This window comes from Saimiri boliviensis, chromosome 9 (genome assembly GCF_048565385.1).
Source record: "Saimiri boliviensis isolate mSaiBol1 chromosome 9, mSaiBol1.pri, whole genome shotgun sequence".
NCBI classification, from domain to species: Eukaryota; Metazoa; Chordata; class Mammalia; order Primates; family Cebidae; genus Saimiri; species Saimiri boliviensis.
In genome coordinates, this window is record NC_133457.1 from 92,878,215 (window position 1) to 92,894,880 (window position 16,666).

The 16,666-nt window shown below is 43.5% G+C and overlaps 1 protein-coding gene across 3 annotated transcripts in view; it reads left to right on the forward strand.

Moving 5' to 3' along the window:
* The window catches only part of DNAAF9 (dynein axonemal assembly factor 9), a 156,204-nt gene that overhangs the window by 75,081 nt on the left and 64,457 nt on the right, over window positions 1-16,666 (forward strand). For all 3 annotated transcript variants that reach the window (XM_039479457.2, XM_039479458.2, XM_074406314.1), the window contains 6 exons: window positions 1,415-1,459; window positions 1,991-2,036; window positions 5,842-5,953; window positions 7,698-7,768; window positions 8,645-8,695; window positions 9,767-9,854. In XM_039479457.2, coding sequence (XP_039335391.1) covers window positions 1,415-1,459; window positions 1,991-2,036; window positions 5,842-5,953; window positions 7,698-7,768; window positions 8,645-8,695; window positions 9,767-9,854 — 413 coding nt within the window. The remainder of the gene's footprint in view (window positions 1-1,414; window positions 1,460-1,990; window positions 2,037-5,841; window positions 5,954-7,697; window positions 7,769-8,644; window positions 8,696-9,766; window positions 9,855-16,666) is intronic.

The window sequence follows — 16,666 nt, forward strand, 5'->3', positions numbered from 1 at the left end:
AACTCTGAGATGCAGGGCTTTAGACTTGCTTCAGGTCTTCTTTCCCCTGGGTCTTCTGGATCTTGCTTCTCTGGCCATGAAAGGGGAAGGATAAAGGAAGTTTGTTCCCTTAAGGCCTTGTGCTGCCCTGTACTGTCTGTTTCTGGCCAACCTGAGTCTGAGAACACTCCTTCACTTTGCGTCATTGTGACTCTGGGCAAGATAGGGGACTTTCTGTATCTGCTTCCTCAACTACCCACCTTATAAAGCAATTAGGCACATAGATGTTAGCTGCTATCACAGTGGGGTATTCTCTTTTACCATCAATATGGCTGGCATAGTCATTCTGCTCCTCCTCTACTTGAGCCCTTGCCTAGGCCACTCAGCTTTCCCAGAGCAGGCCACCTCTCACTCCCAAGGCCTTCTAGGCCTGGGTGTCTGCCCTAGCTGGAGAAAGGCACAAGGAGAAAATGCCAGTCAATTGGAGAAGAGTCTCCCAGGCCAGTTTTCTGCCTAGAGCCCCACCCCTTTCTCACCACATAGATTAGTTCACTGAAAATGGCTGACGCCTGTAATCCCAGCACTATGGGAGGCCAAGACAGGCAGATCACTTGAGGTCAGGAGTTTGAGACCATACTGGCCAACATGGCAATTCCCCATCTTCATTAAAAATACAAAAATTAGCCAGCCGTGGTGGCATGCGCCTATAGTCCCAACTACTCAGGAGGCTGAGGCAGGAGAATCACTTGAACCCAGGAGGCCAAGGTTGCAATGAGTCAAGATGGTGCCACTACACTCCAGCCTGGGTGACAGAACAAGACTCTGTCTCAAAAAAAATAAAAATAAAACAGATGACTTCACTAAGGACCCTTGCACTGCTTCAGATTAACAGATCTCTCTCCCAAGGGGGAAAGGATTGGGGAGCCATGAATGCAGACAGGAATTAGTATGTAACTATCCAATACTTGTTAATGTAAGAAATTACACTAACACAATTTAGAGTAAGCTCAGAGAGTTTTCTAGTTATTTCTTAACTCTGAAGGCCTGACCCTGCCCATGGCTCCACAGCATTTGACTATGAGTAGCAGAGATGTGGCCTCTGCTTGTGCTCAGAGCAGGGATGGAGGGCCACTCTCAGTCTGCAGTGAGCGGCAGTTCTCTCATGTCATTTTCTCCTGTTGTGGTCCAGGAGTCAAGACAGTCCTTAGGACTTGCACAGAGGCAGGGCCGTGATTAGAGTCAGACACTGGTCCCACACCTGCTGGTGGCGTGGGACCATGGGGAAAGTATCTAAAATATCTAGGGTAAATCTGTGTAAAGCAAGGATGACAAACACTTCACTGTGTAGCCTTGAGAGTCCCAAGCAGGACCTTGCACAAGTATCTGGGGAACAGGAGCAGACTGATTTTTCTTTTGTTTTGTTTCTGGTCTACAGCTCCAAGATGGCTTTTCACATACATGCTGTGAATAATCAGGGAAGGTGCGTATATGATTGTGGTGAATCCTCATGGAGCAAGTTTTAGGAAGATAAAGATAGGAGAGGCTGGGTGTCGTGGCTCACGCCTGTAATCTCAGCACTTTGAGGGGCCGAGGCAGGCGGATCACCTGAGGTCAGGAGCTTAAGACCAGCCTGGCCAACATGGCGAAACCCTGTCTTTAAAAAAAAAAAAAAAAAAGATAGGGGCAGCTGCTGACATGAGTGGTTTTCTCACAGTTCCATACCTGGCAGTGATATCACTCCAGGGTTGGGGTTGGGTTGGTTGTGCTCAGCTGAGGCCCTGTACCCTGAGTGCTTCCCACTGCAGAGCTGAGGGGCAGAGGTGGGGCTGGACATATTTACCTTAGTGGCCCACATACCAATTCTACATACATGTAACCCAGTGTTTTGAAAGTCCCTGAGAACAACCTGAGTCTATGACTTGTCATTGCCAGGTAGAAAAAAGTCAACACTGTAAATTTCAGTACACTTAAAAACTCTTTAACAGTCTTTTCCATCTCTTTCCTCTCATAGAATTGTACCGCTGGACTGTGAAGATAGCTTATTCTTTGTGAAGACGGTAAGCAGAGCTGTCATGGGTCAGCTGGCTGGAAATGGCCTGCAGAGGGACATCTGTAAGTAGGGAGGTGGGAGTGGGTGGAGGTCTTGAGTAGCCCACCCCTTACCTGAAGAAACTGATCTGTTCTATTCCTATCCCAGCCAAAGCAGTGGTGAGCCTGTGCTTACTGAGGGTACCCAGGTAGCTGTGCCAGGGCCACTCACATCTATACTCCCTTGCCTAGGCTTCCCCAGGGTCCAAAGTCTTAACTAAGGTGTTGGGAAGCACCTCTTTCTGCGTTATGAAGCCTTCCTACAGGTAGCTGAGATTGCTCTGGCCTCATGTCTAAATATGAGTCCAGGATAACAGATAAAGTTTTTCATTGGCTTCTTTGAGTTCCAAGACTTGCATTGATGCCTTTAACAGGAACCTAGAGTTGAGACCAGTCTTGGCAACATAGTGAGACCCTGTGTCCACAAAAACGTATTTTAAAAATTAGCCAGGTGTGGTGGCATGTACTGCAGCCTGAGCTCCTCAGGCTGCTGCGGCAGGAGGATCATTTGAGCCCAGGAGTTTGAGACTACAGTAAGCCGTGATTGCACCACTGCACTCCAGCCTGGGTGGCAGAGATTTAGTCTTAAAAAACAAACAAACAAAAACAGTGACCTGGGAAAATTTAACTACAGCCCTGTACCACAAAAGAACATCTTGGTCAACAGTGAACTACAGATACAACAGTGGTCCCATAATATCATAATGCTGTATTTTTACTCACCATTTCTACGTGTAGATATGCTTAAATACACAAATATTTACCGTTATGTTATAATTGCCTACAGTATTCAGTGTAGTAACATGTTGTACAGGTTTGTAGCCTAGGAGCAATAGACTATACCAGCTAGCCTAGGTATATAGTAGGCTATACTATGTAGGTTTAAGTGCACTCTATAATGTTCACACAATGATGAAATCAGCTAATGATGCATTTCTCAGAATGCATTCCTGTCATTAAGTGATACCTGTCTATAATTATTTAAATAACCCAAAGTCAATAGGTACCTGGGTCTCCTATGAAGTAGGGTAGTCAGCAAAGTTTTCCAACCTGTGTGCTGGGGGAATGGTTTGGAGATGCATTGAGATAATGTCCCTGGGTGGGATGGCATGGCCCAGGGAGCCAGAGTTTCTAGGCCAGTTGCTCTCAGTCACAAGCTGAGTCCTCCATTTACGCCAGAGCATCTGATATGAAGAAGGTTGGCAAACGGTGCATGAGAGGGTGGTAGATATCTAGCCAGGAATTCTGTTGGTGGTGTGATCTTGAGTCTGTTCTGTGAGCACTGCCTGAGCCTTAGTTCCAACAAGCTTTGGTCCCAGGAAATTAGGTGACCAGCTGTGAATGACTTGGTACAAGTGCATCCCCTCACCATCACCTGTGGAAAAGTAACTCAGAGTTCCTGTCAGTAGTGTTAACTTATCTACAGAGAACAGCACAACAAGGGTAATTTTTTAAGGTTGTAATTTTTATTTTTATAATGTTCCTGGTCCCCATCTGTCAACATTTTGTGTGGATGTTCTTTTAGAACTAATTTAGGCTTTTTTGTGATATTATTAAAACATTGGGAAATACTTTCTGATATTTAGGTAATAATACTTTATCTCTTTGTTAGACTTTAAGTCCCTGACTTCTCTCCTTGGACTTTTGCACAGTGCTTGAAGATGCTTTGCACAGTAGCAGCTGATTAGGAATCCAGTAGAATCACAGTCTGTGTTAAGTATGCACAGCTAATGAGATAGGAAATAAGATGCCAGAAGTTGATGCTTTCTATCTACATTCCGTCCTCTTACCCAGACAGAGATGAAGTTCTATTTCCTTCTCAAAACCTCCCCTGTTGATTTCTCCCTACAAGTATTCCCATGGTACTTGCAGTTGCAGTTTAAGGAATAATTCTATGCTAACATGTCATATGATATCATGTGTCATATGATGACTCTTGTGTAAGAATGCCATTGTCTCTCTAGCTATACATTATAGATTTCCTGAAGACAGGCACCATGCTATATTTTTTCTTTCCCCGTGCCACATGGTGGGAAATACATAGCAAATCTCCAACAAACACCCCATGTCCTCTTTTTAATGTCCTCTCTCCCCTTCCTCAATACCAGTGGCCAAATATGAACATGAAGGATCAGGAACCCACAGGATCTGTCCACCTGATTGGCCTGGGAACCAAAGACATAGGATTGCCATTGTTACTTAAGAGGAACCATGTGGCTCAGGAGGGTTCTGTGTCTTCAGATGCTCAAAATTCTTTGAGACAGCTTTAGATAAACCTTCCAGTTGTCAAACCTAAAAAGAAAGTTAACTCAAATATAGAAGCCTACCTGTCTCTTTTGTATATCCTATTATCATAATAATGTGGAAAATTAACAGCTTTGGCTTTAACTGTTTTTTTCTTTTCAACCTTCTGCCCTCTTTAAGTTTTTCTTTGAAAATCCAGCAATTCCTTCAAGATCCTCAGATCTTTTGTCTCTGTCCTGAGGGATAGGACAGGTGTCCCAGGCTAGGACGACAATATGTAAAAGTGGACTTAGTTTCAGAAGCTTTGTACCTCTGCCCACCACTCAGTGCTCTTCAGGGTAGGAGGTCCTTGTGCTGCTTATCCCATGTCCCTCATCAGATCTTCCTGACCATCCCAGACTCTAGCTCTGGCTAACATCACTTTCTCTGTTTCTTCTGCTGGCTTCTTCCCAGAATTGTCCATTTTCACCAGTTTTTACCTGATAAATTAGGGCTTTCTTACCAGACATTTGGGAGCTCTCTGAGTTGCTCTAATTTGTTTCCAGGCTACTGAAGCCTCTGCTTTTATTTGCGTTGGCCTCAAAAACTTGAATAGCTTTCTTGGTTTTTTGTTTTTCTTGTTTTTGAGATAGGATCTTGCTCTGTCACCCAGGCCGAGTGCAGTGGCGTGATCATAGCTTACTGCAGCCTCAACCTCCTGGGCTCAAACAATCTTCCTGCCTTAGCCTCCTAAATAACTGAGACCACAGGCAGATGCCACCATGCCTGGCTATTTTTTTTTTTCGTTCTTTTTTTTTTTGAGATGGAGTCTTACTCTGTTGCCCAGGCTGGAGTTCAGTGGCGTGATCTCGGCTCACTGCAACCTCCACCTCCCAGGTTCAAGCAATTCTCCTGCCTCAGCCTCCCAAGTAGCTGGGATTACAGACACATGCCATAATGCCCGGCAAATACATATATATATATATATATATATATATATATTTTTTTTTTTTTTTTTTAATTTACTTTTATTTTTAGTAGAGATGGGATTTTGCCATGTTGCCCAGGGTGGTCTCAAACTCCTGGGCTCAGGTGATCCACCCGCCTTGGCCTCCGAAGTGCTGGGATTACAGGCATGAGCCATCATGTCCCGCCTAATTTTTTTTTTTAGTAGAGTGGGAATTTCACTGTGTTTTCCAGGTGGGTCTCAAATTCCTGGGTACCTGGACCTCCCAAATTGCTGGGATTATAGGCATGAGCCACTGTGCACAGTCAATATAAAGCAGGTTAAGGGAATTTATAGAAACAAAAAGATGCTTGCTTTATAGCCCAAGTACATCTGTGATCAGGGAGCAATTTCAGGGAAGACTGGGTGATCCTGAAGTCACCTCCTAGTTCAAAGATGTTTTTAAGATAACTCCAGTTTTTCCTAGAAACTCTTCAGTACTCTTTTGCCATATTCCTTAAGGCAGTATTTTGTGGTCTCCTTCTTATAGACTTCTCTGTGAAGGTTTTGGGCTGGTAACTGCTCTGTTTTCTCATTTGATGCAGGCTTATATGACCGTCTATGACATTCCTGACTTGCTGGGAGGAAGTGGTTGCTTAGGATCTGTGGTCTTCTCTGAATCATTTTTGACTTCTCAGATCTTAGTTAAAGAAAAGGGTACGTATATGTGATCTTCAGAAAGCAAACCTTAAGCCTTTTTTTTTTTTTTTTTTTTTTGCAAAATAAGCTATAAGCTAAGGCAAAAAGCCAACAATAAACTGGTAAAAATATTAGAACTTATGATCACGTCACTGCCCTCCAGCCTCAGGGACACAGTGAGACCCTGTCTCAAAAAAGCAAAAGAGGAACATTAATGAGGTACAAAGGGTTTATATCCTCATTGATGAAGAGCTCTTACTATTAATAAGAAAAGATAAGCTACCCAATGGTAAAATGAGCAAAAAAATAATAATAATAATAATAAAATGAACAGGTACTTCACAGGTGTGGAAAACAAAAAAGGGAGGAGGAATATGTATAAATGAAGATGTGTAGCCTCATTAGTAGTCAAGAAGAAGCTATTTGAAAGCTGGGCACAATGGCTCACGCCTGTAATCCCACCACTTTGGGAGGCTAAGGCAGGAGGATCATTTGAGGTCAGAAGCTCAAGAGCAGCCTAGCCAACATGGTGAAACCCCATCTCTACTAAAAATACAAAAATTATCTGGCATGGTGGTGGGCACCTGTAATCCCAGCTACTTGAGGCTGAGGTAGGGGATATCACTTGAACTTGTGAGGTGGAGGTTGCAGTGAGCTGAAATTGTGCCACTGTACTCCTGCTTGGGTGACAGCTACTCAGGAGACTGAGGCAGGAGAATCACTTGAACCCAGAACCCAGGAGGCGGAGGTTGCAGTGAGTCGAGATCGCACCACTACACTCCATCCTGGTGACACAGTGAGACTCCCATCTCAAAAATAAAAAGTAATGGTAAAATGGACTAATTCCCAAGAGTTTTGTTTTTTGGTTTTTTTTTTTTAGACGGGGTTTTGCTCTGTCACCCAGGCTGGAGTGTGGTGGCATGATCTTGGCTCACTGCAACCTCCATCTCCTGGGCTCAAGCGATTCTCCCACCTCAGCCTCCCAAGTAGCAGGGACTACCAATGTGCCACTACGCCTGGCTAATTTTCATAATTTTTATTTTTATTTTTATTTTTATTTTTTGAAACAGAGTTTCGCTCCTGTTACCCAGACTGGAGTGCAATGGCGCGATCTCGGCTCACCGCAACCTCCGCCTCCTGGGTTCAGGCAATTCTCCTGCCTCAGCCTCCTGAGTAGCTGGGATTACAGGCACGTGCCACCATGCCCAGCTAATTTTTTGCACCTTTAGTAGAGACGGGGTTTCACCATGTTGACCAGGATGGTCTCGATCTCTTGACCTCGTGATCCACCTGCCTCGGCCTCCCAAAGTACTGGGATTACAGGCTTGAGCCACCGTGCCTGGCCAATTTTCATAATTTTTGTAGAGAACCAGGGTATTGCCATGTTGCCTATAATCCCAACTCTTTGGGTGGCCATGGCTGGTGGATCACCTGAGGTCAGGAGTTCGAAATCAGCCTGCCCAACATGGTGAAACCCTGTTTCTTCTAAAAATACAAAAATTAGCCGGGCGTGGTGGCACATACCTGTAATCCCAGCTACTTGGGAGGCTGAGGCAGGAGAATTGCTTGAACCTGCAAGGTGGAGATTGCAGTGAGCTGAGATCGCACCAGTGCACTCCAGCCTGGGCAACAGAGCAAGATGCTGTCTCAAGAAAAATAAAATAAGAGCCCTTGCTCCTGAGAAGGGCATTTAGGGTCTGAGGGCGGCAAGGCGGGGTGAGGTACTAGGGGAGTAACTGGCATGTCTGTGGTCTTCCTGCAGATGGCACTGTTACCACAGAAACCAGCTCCATAGTCCTGACTGCCGCTGTACCCAGATTCTGCTCCTGGCTGGTTAGTAGTGTCATTCATCAGGTGGAAGTGGACCTATGTGTGAAAAAAATCAGGGCAAACATTTGAGGAAGAGCCTCTTTGTGTGCCCCTGGTGGGATGTCAGATCCTGAACTAGCTGTTGTTCAGGAATGGAAGTTTTTATCTCAGCCCTTTCTCTTTATACAAATGAACCTGATTTCATTAACTCTCATATCTTAGATAAGTTTCATAAGAAAGGAACAGAGTTATATGGGTCACTGTTAAATTGTGAAGGAAGACATAACAGCCTCATTCTGCAGATGAGGAAACTGAGCTTAGAAGGTCATACAGATCGTGCGAAGTGGATCCTGTGGTGTCCTTCCCTGGTAGAGTGGTTGCTACTTTTTTACAGCAACGTCTCTTTACTTGTTGAAAAGTCCCATTTTGCACAGTGAGAAGGACTTGGTCTGAAACCAGCGCCTTGGAACTTAGAAGGTGTGACAGCATTTAGTCTGCTAATGGGCTGAGTCCCTGCTTGAGAGTGTTCATACTCTGCTTCTGCAGTTCCCACACAGACAGGGAAGACCGAGAGTTATCCTCTAACCTGAATGTGCTTAAATGAGAAGACACTCTCTGAAAGTATTTTAATACATTCTGTTTGCTTCGTTCCTAAAAACCGTTGTTTTTTTCTAAGTGAAATGTAGGTAGAGACTAACGCATGCCATAAGCTCGTTAGCTCTGAGCCCTGGTGACCAGCAGACATCTCAGCTGTGTCAGGGCCTGAGAGCACTGGACATGGACGTGGTGTGGAGGGACTACCCGGTCAGTGTCCTGGAAGTATTCCAACACAGTGGGAGACCTAGCAGGGTTTTCCCTTGAAGTAGTCAACTGAAAATCTGCATTCCTTTTTGGACACAGGTGGAAGATAATGAAGTAAAATTTTCTGACAAAACCCAGCAAGCAGTGAAGGTAAGCAGCCTTCTTATTCTGTGTTAACATCATATCAAAAGATAATATAAGCAATTCATAAAGGTATTAAAATACTTCATCTCATTACTAATCTAAAGGATTTGCACTGCGTTGTCTTTACTTCCTATTTGCATTCCTCCCCTTCCCCACAGAGCTTTAGAAATAACCATTTGTAAGGCCACGTGCAGTGGCTCATGCCTCTAATCCCAGCACTTTGGGAGGCCAAGGCGAGTGGATCATGAAGTCAGGAGTTCAAGACCAGCCTGGCCAAGATAGTGAAACCCGTCTCTTTTTTTTTTTTTTTTTGAGACGGAGTTTCGCTCTTGTTACCCAGGCTGGAGTGCAATGGCGCGATCTCGGCTCACCGCAACCTCCGCCTCCTGGGTTCAGGCAATTCTCCTGCCTCAGCCTCCTGAGTAGCTGGGATTACAGGCACATGCCACCATGCCCAGCTAATTTTTTGTATTTTTAGTAGAGACGGGGTTTCACTATGTTGACCAGGATGGTCTCGATCTCTTGACCTCGTGATCCACCCGCCTCGGCCTCCCAAAGTGCTGGGATTACAGGCTTGAGCCACCGCGCCCGGCCTTACCCCGTCTCTTAAATAAATAAATAAATAAATAACCAACCATTTATAGAGGATACAATTAGAGGGATTCTTTATTCCATTAGGGCTTTTTGGTGTTTTTTTTTAATCTCCCTATAATATTAAAAGCAGATCCCAGATTGGCCTAGACATGTAGAGCTGGGACATCAAGGCTTAAGGCCAAGGAGAAGCTGCCTCCATTTTCACAGAGGGAATAAATCCACTGGAACATGAACAAGCTTTGAAGGCTCTGATGCTTGGACTCAGAGAAAACCTTAATGTTCTTTTTCTCAGCGCAAATCAAGGATGCCAGCAACCTGCCAAAGAGCCAGACAATGCCAAAGGCCATGGAATACACTGGGGCTATTTGAACCTGACTCAGCTTTTTGTAGACACAAAATTGGACAGGACTTTTAATTCTGTATTTATGCTATAAATCAGCTGTTCTTTTTTGGTTTTTGTTGTTGTTGCTGTTGTTTTTAAAGGGGGATGAGTCATTCCTGGGTACGTTTCTAGCGAGAGGAGAAGGAGCATATCTTTATTCCAGCAATCTACAGTCCTGCCCTGAGGAAGGTAAGGAGTTATGACTTTTCTGTTCTTGGCCATGCCTGGGTCCCTCATTTGCAGATGGCAGCACGGGTGTTGTGATTAAAAATACATCTTATATTTGAACACAGTTGTGGTACAGCTTTTCTCTCTTGACTCACCCGCTTTGTAGATGAGGAAATGTATGCTAGGAAAGGCTAACCACAGAACTGAACTTGGTCCTTTTGTTGCTGTCTGAGGTTAGCTCTCCTAATGGACTAGGGCAGCAACATTTCCAGAAATAGAATTTGTGAACCTAAACAGAATCTGGATTCATTTTCTCTTGCTGTGTAACAAATTACCACAAATTTAGTAGTTTTTAAAACAACACCCTCTTATTATCTCACCGTTCTCTGGGTCAGAAGTTCAGGCGTGCTTGGCTGGACCCAGATCTCATGAGGTCAAAGTCAAGGCATCAGCCAGACTAGGCTCTTATCTAGAGCCTCTGGGAAAGGAAAGAATCTCCCAAGCTCAACCAGGATGTTTGTCTGCCAGTTCCTTTCACTTGTAGGACTGAGGTCCCTGTTTCGTTGTTGGCTATCAAACAGGGATCCTCTCAGCTCCTCCCAGAAGTCCTTGCCCTTGTGATCCACCCCCTCCATCTCAGTTATAAAGAACCTCCTTGTATTGAATCTCTCTTACACTTTGAATCTCTCTGAATTCCTCTTCTGCTGTCAGCATCTTAAGTTTTTGCCTATCCCAGTCCACCCTCTGGCACTCATAATTCATGTCCCTGTCTTATGCAAATACAGTTACCTCCTCCGGAGAGTCTCATCCCATTATGGCTGCAGTTCAAAGTTCTAAATCTCATGGGCTTACATACCCAAAATCTCATGATCAAGATCATCTGAGTCCCATGTAAATCAGGCTTGGGAGTGTAATCTATCAAGTCTGTGGATGTACGAAACTAAAGAGACAAGTCATCTGCCCCCAACCCTCCCAACATGCAAGGTGGGACTGGCATAGACTTCCCAGACTTCCGGTTCACAAAGAGGAAAAACAGAAGGTAAAAAGGAGTCACAAGCCCAAGGCAGCGCTGAAGTCCAGCTGGGCAGACTCCAGTTCCTTGATTAGGTTTCAAGGCCTGGGAATAAGTCTGGCTTTCAGCTCTGCCCCTGGCTCTTGGTTCTACCCTGTGTGCTCTTGGTTTGCTCTGGGCTCATGCCTCCACCGTCTGGGCTTGTGGCTACACCACTGTCGTCCTTCCTTTTTCAGTGAAAGGTAGCACCTTGTTTGTAGCTGAGTTGTTTTATCAGCTTGCCTCTTGCCAGTAGAATTTTGAGGGTCCAACAGTCTCCTTCAATTTTTTTTTTTTTTTTTTTTTTTTTTTTTGAGACAGAGTTTCGCTCTTGTTACCCAGGCTGGAGTGCAATGGCGCGATCTCGGCTCACCGCAACCTCCGCCTCCTGGGTTCAGGCAATTCTCCTGCCTCAGCCTCCTGAGTAGCTGGGATTACAGGCATGTGCCACCATGCCCGGCTAATTTTTTGTATTTTTAGTAGAGATGGGGTTTCACCATGTTGACCAGGGTGGTCTCGATCTCTTGAACTCGTGATCCACCCGCCTCGGCCTCCCAAAGTGCTGGGATTACAGGCGTGAGCCACCGCGCCCGGCCCAGTCTCCTTCAATTTTACATGTCTCTGTCGCTTTCATTCCAAGCTGGCAGTGTTTCTGCTCATCTAAAATCCTCAAAAACCTTGTTGGTCTTACATGGATTTTACAAGGATTTACTGCATGTTCATTTTTGGTTTCCTCAAAACAACATTTTCTTGTAAGTCCTATTCTTTCCTTGTTTAATATAGCCTTCATGTGAGGGAGGAGTTCTGACTTACTCTACAAATTCCTCAACCTCTGCTAAGCAAATCCCCTTTCTGGATGATTTGTTCTTCTTGTTGAAAATATTCTATCCGGTGGCAAATTCCTCTCCCTGTTCTCAGATCACTGGTTCTGCTTCTGCTCCTTCATTCACATACAAGACAAAGCACAAGGAGTTCTGGTTTTCTGTCCACATAATGCTGGGGTGGTAATGACATTTGTTATCACATCTGTCCCTGCATTTCTGCCTCTCCAGATCCTGGTTCAGAGAACCCGGGAACATTTGCTGAAGACAGGGAGTATGTGGTAATACTACCAGCCTTGAGGCAAGATTGCATAGTGTTTTGAAAGCAGATTGTAGGCACAACACAGAGGTGGTTTGTGCTCTGTCATCCTTGAGCCAATTACAATATTTAGCAGGGATATTTGCCAAAATTAGTTTGCACCTTCTTAGCAAAGGGCCTTGTTAGAAAAATAGTATTGCATTGTATTGAGTTATCCAGCAAGATTCAGTGTATCCTAAGGTCTCTGTGCAAGAATAAAGGGCACAGCCAGGGATTTCTGGAGCCTTATTAGTCATAGTCTTTTGAGAACTTAAATTTTAAACTTTCTTAGTTTCTGAGGGAAATCTGATTTGAATTAGGAGATGGTTTTCTGTGGCAGGGAAATTCAATAGAAGCAGAGAATTTAAACAGGTAAATCTCCCCTGCCTATGTGGTAAGTGTTTTACCACTTTGGGATTCAAATCAGGAGCTGATATAGGTTTTGTGGGGCTTGAAGTTTATACCATTTGGGGACTCCCTTAAGGAAAATGATACAAAATGGTTAGAACTCTTCTTAGGGCCTTAGTAGGGGGCTTGGGCAGGTAAGGGGTCCTAAAGTTCAAGTGTCTTTAGTGTCTTTATAAATCTGCCTTTAGTTGAGACTATGATGAACTTGAAATTTATCTCTTCCCACCCCCTGAAGGTATTTATCTTCAGTTCCTCAGGATGCATTATCTTGATTGATCTTCATATCCTGAGTCCCATAGAAGTTGATAACTTGCCTGATGTTACGCAGGCTTTTATTTCCCTACTTTTTTTAAAAAAGCTCCCTCACTCTATAGGCTGGGCGCGGTGGCTCAAGCCTGTAATCCTAGCTACCCAAGAGGCTATGGTTGGAGAATCGCATGAACCGTGGAGGTGGAGGTTGTGGTGAACTGAGATCATGTCCTTGCACACTCCAGCCTGGGCAACAAGAGCAAAACTCCGTCTCAAAAAAAAAAAAAAGTACCCTCACCCTGACTGACTGAGAGGAAGTACAAGTAATGGCAGCATCTAGATAGCAGTCCTGGTCTGGAGGATTGTACAGGTCTTCTGATTTTTCACCCAGTAATTACTTTCACCCAGATGAAAAGAATAGTACTTCCTGGCCAGGCTCAGCAGCTCATGCCTGTAATCCCAGCACGTTGGGAGCCCGAGGCAGGTGGATCAACTGAGGTCAGGAGTTCAAGACCAGCCTGACCAACATGGAGAAACCCCGTCTCTACTAAAAATACAAAATTAGCCTGGTGTGGTGGTGCATACCTGTAATCCCAGCTCATTGGGAGGCTGAGGCAGGAGAATTGCCTGCACCTAGGAGGCAGAGGTTTTGGTGAGCCAAGATCATGCCATTGCATTCTAGCCGGGGCAACAAGAATGAAACTCCATCTCAAAAAAAAAAAAAGGAAAAAAAAGAATAGTATTTCCTTTACCTTGAAACGTTTTCAGCTCTAGAACCTTTTCTCTTCACCAGTTAGTGGCGTCTGCTATCACAAGACATCTTGCTATTCAGCTTCCCATCCATTCATGTCCTTCATGTGCCCTTCTCTTCCCCGCCCTGCTGACTGTGGCCAGGCAGGCTGCCCAGAACCTGATCCTCAGGAACCTGCTTTAGAGTTTTGCCACACATGCCCATATCCCTAAACAATATCTTGTTTTGCACTTAATACAAATAGAATTGTACAGTGTATATTCTTCTGAGACTTGCTTTTTTTGCTCAATAATCCTAGGATTCATCCAGTTTGTTATATGTAGCCATATAATTTACTCTTTGTTTTTTGTTTGTTTGTTTGAGATGGAGTCTCACTCTGTTGCCCAGGCTGGAATGCAGTGGTATGATGTTGGCTCACTGCAACCTCTGCCTCCCTGGTTCAAGCAATTCTCCTGCCTCAGCCTCATGAGTAGCTGAGATATAGGCACCTGCCACCATGCCCAGCTAATTTTTGTATTTTTAGTAGAGATGGGGTTTCACCATATTGGGCAGTCTGGTCTTGAACTCCTGACCTCGTGATCCACCCACCTCAGCCTCACAAAGTGCTGGGATTACATGCATGAACCACTGTACCTGACCAAGTTTACTCAGTTTCATGGCCCTATAGTATTCCTTTGTATGAACATGCACTATCGTTTTGAATGTTGGTGGACATGTGGGTTATTTATAGTTTTTGTATTAGGTGCAGTGGCTTTTGCCTGTAATCCCAGCTTCTCAGGAGGCTGAAGTGGGAGGATCACTTAAGGCTAGGAGTTTAAGACCAGCCTGGACAACAGAGTGAGACTCTTGTTTCTACAAAAGAATTTTTAAAATTGACCAGTATCTGTAATCCTAGCACTTTGGGAGGCCAAGGCAGGAGGACTGCTGGAACCCAACAGTTCAAGAACCCCATTTCTAAAATTAAAAAACAAAAAACAAAAAAAAATCCCAGGCATGGTGGCATATTCCTATGGTACCATCTACTTGGAAGGCTGAGACTGGAGGGTGGCTTGAGCCCAGGAGTTCAAGACTGTAGAAGGCTATGATCTCACCACTGTACTCCAGCCTGGCTGACAGAGCAAGACACTATCTCTATAAAGTAAATAAGTAAATATAGGGTTTTTGGGGGGATTGCAGACTGTACAGTTATGACAATTCTTGTGCATGTCTCTTGGTCCACATGGGCAAATATTTCTGTAGGGTTGGAATGAGGAGGAGTAAAAATTTGGAGTTTTAGTTTGAGCCCACATACGGCTTTTATCAACGAGGCCAGACTGTTTTAAAAAATTGATTATACCAAATTATACTTCTAGCAGCAGTATACAAGTATTTGAGTTTTTCCATATGCTGGCTGACACTTGCTGTTTTGCCAATTTTGCCATTATGCTGAGTGTGCAGTGCTGTATTATTAGGATTTTAATTTACATTTCTCTTATCATTAGTGAACCATCTTTATTTATTGGCCAAACTATTATACTTTCCTTCTGTTAAATGCTTGTTCTTGTTTTCTTGCTCATGTTTCTTTTAGATTGTCTTTTTCTTATTTATTTATTTATTTGATACCAAGTCTCACTCTATTGCCCAGGCTGGAGAACAGTGACACAATCTCAGCTCACTGCAACCTCCACCTCCCGGGTTCAAGCAGTTCTCATGCCTCAGCCTCCCACGTAACTGGGACTACAGGGGTGCACCACAACACCCAGCTAATTTTTGTATTTTTAGTAGAGACGGGGTTTCGCTGTGTTGGCCAGGCTGGTCTTGAACTCCTGACCTCAGGTCATCTGCCCTCTTTGGCCTCCAAAGTGCTGGGGATTATAGGCGTGGGCCACCGCATCTGGCCTATTTTAGGAATTCTTTATAGATTTTGGATACTAATTCTTTGTCAGTTCAGTATATTACAAATATTTTCTTTCACCTCATGGCTTGTGTTTTTATTTTATTTCTGATGCTTTTTAGCAAATAAAAGCTTTTGGTTTTAATGTAATCAAGATAATCTTTTCCTGTGTGATTCATGTATTTTAGATTTATTGAGGCTTTTTCTGTTGAATTATAAAAATATGATAATTTTTCAAAGAATCAACCTGAATTGCTCTTTGAAAGTGATAGAAGATAGGAGTCAAATTTCATTTTTTAAATGTAAGCAACAACCTGTCTCAGCAACAGTTATTAAAAAATCATTCTTTTCCCACCAATCGGTAATGCCAGCTTTGTTATAAATCAACTATCTTTATGTGTGCATTTATTAATAGGCTCTCTATTCTGTTCCATTATTCAGCTTTTCCCTGAGAAAGTACCATGTTGTTTTATTTTAGACAGATAACGTATTTCTATATGGTGTCTTAGTCCACTTGGGCTGCCATAACAAAATACCACAGACTGAGTGGTTTAAGCAGTAGAAATTTATTTCTCTCAGTGTGGAGGCTGGGAAGTCCAGGATCAAGGTGCAGGTAGGGGAGGTTTTATCCTTTTCTCTTGGCCAGTAGAGGCTGGCTGTCACTGTGTGCCCACATGAACCCTCCTCTGTGCACACGTGGTAGGGGCCAAGCTCTCTGGTAGCTCTTCTAAGGGCACCACATCCCAACAGACAGTGCCCCACATTTATGACCTCATCACATTTCATCTAACTCCAATTTCCTTCCAAAAGCCCCATCTCTAGATACGATCACTTTTGGGGTTAAGGCTTCAACATGGGAATTTTGGAGAGGACACAGACATTCAGTGTCTAATGTGATAAGGCAAGTTCCTACCTTATTTTTTTTCTTCAGGAGTGAGTGTCTTGGCTGTTCCTAGCATTTTGCTCCAAGTTATTGACATTTTTATTTTGGCTTTTCAGGATTTTCAAAAAACTTGTTGGGGTTTTTTTTTGAAATTATGTTGAATTTAAAGATCACTCTAGAGAGAATTGTCATTTTTACCATGTCAATTAAGTAAACCTGAGTTTCCAGTCCATGAATGTGATATATATTTATGTCATTTTTAATGACTTTTAACATAGTGTTATAATTTTCTCATTATTTTATATCTTTTTTGCTGTCAGAAATATCTTTTATAATTATACTTTTGATTATTTATCTAGGATTATAATCCTAAATTGTGGTAAAATTGCTGGTTATAGATTAACTGCATTTAATATTTATATATTTACTTTGTATTCCTCAACCTTATTCTTAATTAATTCTGATAATCTGGATCCTTTGGAGTTTTATTTATGGGCAC